This window comes from Pinus tabuliformis, chromosome 4_1 (assembly GCF_031772625.1).
Source record: "Pinus tabuliformis cultivar Carrire ecotype Pingquan chromosome 4_1, CPIR1, whole genome shotgun sequence".
Lineage (NCBI taxonomy): Eukaryota > Viridiplantae > Streptophyta > Pinopsida > Pinales > Pinaceae > Pinus > Pinus tabuliformis.
The window spans coordinates 16,781,588-16,785,367 of NC_142303.1; the positions used below are offsets into that span (position 1 = coordinate 16,781,588).

General features: G+C 39.3%; 1 protein-coding gene across 1 annotated transcript; it reads left to right on the forward strand.

The window, feature by feature from the left end:
• Positions 1-619: 619 nt before the first annotated feature.
• On the forward strand, positions 620-1,402 carry LOC149173990 (protein LOW PSII ACCUMULATION 1, chloroplastic-like). The gene has a single exon (XM_089420703.1). The coding sequence runs from the start codon at positions 620-622 to the stop codon at positions 1,400-1,402; it is 783 nt and encodes a 260-aa protein (XP_089276829.1).
• Positions 1,403-3,780: the final 2,378 nt, after the last annotated feature.

Below are 3,780 nucleotides of genomic sequence, written 5' to 3' on the forward strand. Positions count from 1 at the left end.
TCATCATTTTCTTCATATAAAATAAGCAAGACTGCAGTGAATGGCAGCACTAAAAAAAACACGCAAAAACTTAGCACATTTAGGAGGACATCTCTCTCAGCCCTTACAGAAAATAATCATCTTTTCTCCATGAAATTAAACTATTGATCTTCAGTTCAGCAGCGAGCAATGAATTAGCTTGCTCGAGATCTAAGAGGGCAAACAGTGATAATATTTTTTTTCCTCGATATAATGAAGTTTGACATCAAATGACCAAGGCTGGAAATTAGAAACAACTTTCTCTTCATTTACTCCCTTGAGAAATAGATATGCCTTTTGTTGAATAGAAAGGAACATCAACTACATGCGTTTAACAATAAGCACAGACATAAACGAGCGCCATATAGAATCATCAATTAAAGAGTGAAGGGATCTTCATTTTTCCCGTCTCCTCCCTATCATTCCATTTACCTCGGGAATGAGAGCAGCAATGTCTTGGGCGAAGGCCAATACCAGCATTGATATACCAAGAAGAAAAGTACACCACATTTCACACGCCAACTCACCGCATTTTCTCAATTCAACAATATGACAGCTCGTAAGCTCTTGCTACATTACCACTACTTGCTTGCATTTTAACATGTATTTTCCAACAACAATAAGACGGAATCCTCTTGTTGGGCGAAGTAAGAAGCTATTTGGATCGAGCCCATGTTATTTCGGGCTGCTGAAGCTGCTGCCTCTTCAAAGTAAAGGCCATGGAACGCATGGAGATGCCGTCATCCGTCGTTCTGCTAATCCTGGAAATCGATCTACTGCTGAAATTAGTACTGCAGCAAAGATAAGAAGTGAAGTCCTTTCTCCATTCCAGACTGTCAGGATGTTTTACTATCTTGCATTTATAGCAAGTGGTGGTCTTGGAGGCCTGATTGTCATAACTCGCTTGATTGTTGCACTGAGAAATGCTCCAAATGCAGATCTAGCTCCAGAGATCCTCAAGGGGTTGAGTATTGACTTGACTGCAGTTGCCTTGTTCACCTTTCTCTACATAAGGGAACTAAAGGCTCAGAATGCACAACTAGCAAAGCTCTCAAGGGAAGAAACCCTTGCTAATCCGAAGTTAGAGGTCAATGGGAAGGAGGTAGTTCCTATCAGCAAGTTAAGAGGATTTGCCCGTCTCATTATAGTTGCTGGACCTGCTGCCTTCATTGAAGATGCCTTTAGAATGAGTGATCCTTTCACCAAGGATTTATTGGATCGAGGAGTGAGGGTGCTCTATATTGCCACTGATGGTTTGGTACCCAACTTACAGGCCTTAAATGTAGATTCTAATTCAACTGACGAAAACGATGATGAACAATTACGTTCTATTAGTAGAAGAAAAAGCCTATGGAAGTTGACACCCATTTATACTTCGAAATGAGTACTAAGAGTATACATGTACGTAGGTTTGAGACGTAACAATGATGCCACAAATGTAATAAATACCACCAGGCTTCCGTTGTGTAGGATATCATTCAATAGAAATCAGGAATATGAAGGAGCAGCGTAAAGGTCGGTGCGTAGAGAGGAAATTGCTCATCATTTTATTCCAATTGGTGTGTTATTTTCTGAAACAAATCTCTGCTCATACTCAAAGCTGCGACTGCCCATCTAATATTTTCCTCCTCAAACCTCTCGCAGGACCGATACTGGGCATCCAACGTAGGAATGTTACCTACATAAATAATGTGAGTTCCTTGAATTTTATAACGGAGAAGCAACATAGTTGCCCAGATGTCGATATGAAAACGTGCTCAGGCATCAATAGGTTTAGAGTGATGATAGAAATTGGCTGTTGGAGAATGTATGGAGTGCAACTCTGGCAAGGGTCAGTGTTGGTATTTCTTAAGTGCACAAAGAGTAACTACAACGAAATTACCAACGTTTCTATTGCATAAATAAAGCATATGCTTAGAGAGGTAGACAGAGAATCCTTAGACATGTCAAAATGGTTTATTTTCTACACAAAAAGGGCATACAATAAATGGCTCAAAGTAATTATGCAAGGTAGGAATACGCCTGCTCTGATACCATGTTAAACTCACATGGGCAGCAAGAGAATCTTAAAGATAAAACATGAGAATACTTTTTATTAACAAGTGATATATATTTATAGTACATATTGTGACTGTTGGGTTCCGCATCCCAAGGTCTCTTGGAATCCTTTTGTCTATTCGGCTTCCACACTAACCCATTTAGGATTAGGTGTCCAACATAATAGCTTGTCTCTAAAACCTAGGAAACTGATTCATTCAGTTTCAAACTATCTTTTTATGATGTATCTACCTCCATGAGTGAAATTTTAGCATATTTACATCAAAATCCATCAATTAACATCAAATTACATCATCAATTTGACTATTAGAGAGAGAAAAGTCAAACTGAGAAAAAACTAGGCGAAAAACAGAGTTTTTTTGTCCAAAATGACAAAATTTCATCCTATGCGCCGCGCTCCTGTCCCTGTGCATCGTGCCTTTTTGCAGCTGATTTTGTAGGCCTTCCCATGCCCCAAATTTACTCCAAGTGAGCTTGTTGGAAATTTTTGTCTGTCTACTTTCTAGAACAAGTGGAATTTCTGAATTTGGTGTCCATTTGCCCCTCCAAAAATGAGTTCTCCCAACACTGCTTCCTATGTGGCCAAAAAGGGGCAAAAAGGTCATTTTTGAGGTATTTTTGACCCTTTTGGAAGCTCAAAACTTGTCAAAATTTCTTGGCCATGTGAGGGAATTCATATTTTTCCATGCGGAATCCAAAAATTCTGAGTTTTCATTGAAAGGAGGTCCCTAGCAAAAGCATGTGCCAAGTGGCGCGGTGCACCATGCAGAAAAACCTGTTTTTTAGTCCAAAGATTCAAAATTTGCAAAAAGTTTCCCAATTTTCTTGAAATTTGAGGTGAGTGTCCTTCATAAAGTGTTGTGTTGGGCTAAGGAAGCCTCAGCCAAGATCTAGAGTCTATCTTTCTCTTTCCTCTTCCTCAAAGCTTTCCTCAACTTGGCCTTCAAAATCCTAATTCTTGCTTTGCAAACTTTGTTTCTCACCAAATAATGATAGGAAATGTGCCTCAACATCTGTTTCTCTCTATTGGCCTTCTCCAGCATCTTTTCCAGGTGCATGTTTTCCCTCTCAAGCCAAGATTCATGATCAGCTTCAATTTCTTATTCAAGTGGTGTCAACTTGACTTGGTCCTCTTCGTCATTTTGTTTCTTCAGTTTTAACATTTCTAGCTCTATTAGGCTGTGCTTATCCTCCAACTATTTGTTTTCTTTCTTGTTTGTCATCTATATCATCCTTGTGCATCTTATCTTTTCCTTTTGTTTGCTACTTATGTCTCTCCATAGAACTATCACTGAGTGTCTCTTCCTCATAGTCATATTCACTGTCTCTTTCCATTGTTTTCCCTTGGTTTTGAAAAATGTGATTATATATGAATGGTTTGTGGATAATAGTATGGAATAGGATGGAAGAATGGAATGGGTAAAGTGTATGGGGAAGGGAGTGTGGAAATGTATGTATGAACAGGGTTTAGGGAGTGAGAAGGATAAGTGTGTAGGGTTTTAGGAAGAGTGTGTAGGGTTTTAGGGAGGGCTTGTAGGGTTTGGGGATAGTAGGAATTAGGTATTAAGGTCTAGAGATGCCAGTTAGGGTTTGGGAGTAGTGGGATTAGGTATTAGGGTTTTTAGTTTTGGGTATAGGGGAATATATGAATGTGAATGAAAGAGGGAAGGGGGAATGAGATGAGTGAAATTTAGTGAACGGGAA

Coding starts and splice junctions, on each gene's coding strand:
- LOC149173990 (XM_089420703.1), top strand. CDS start 620: ATGTATTTTCCAACAACAATAAGACGGAATCCTCTTGTTGGGCGAAGT.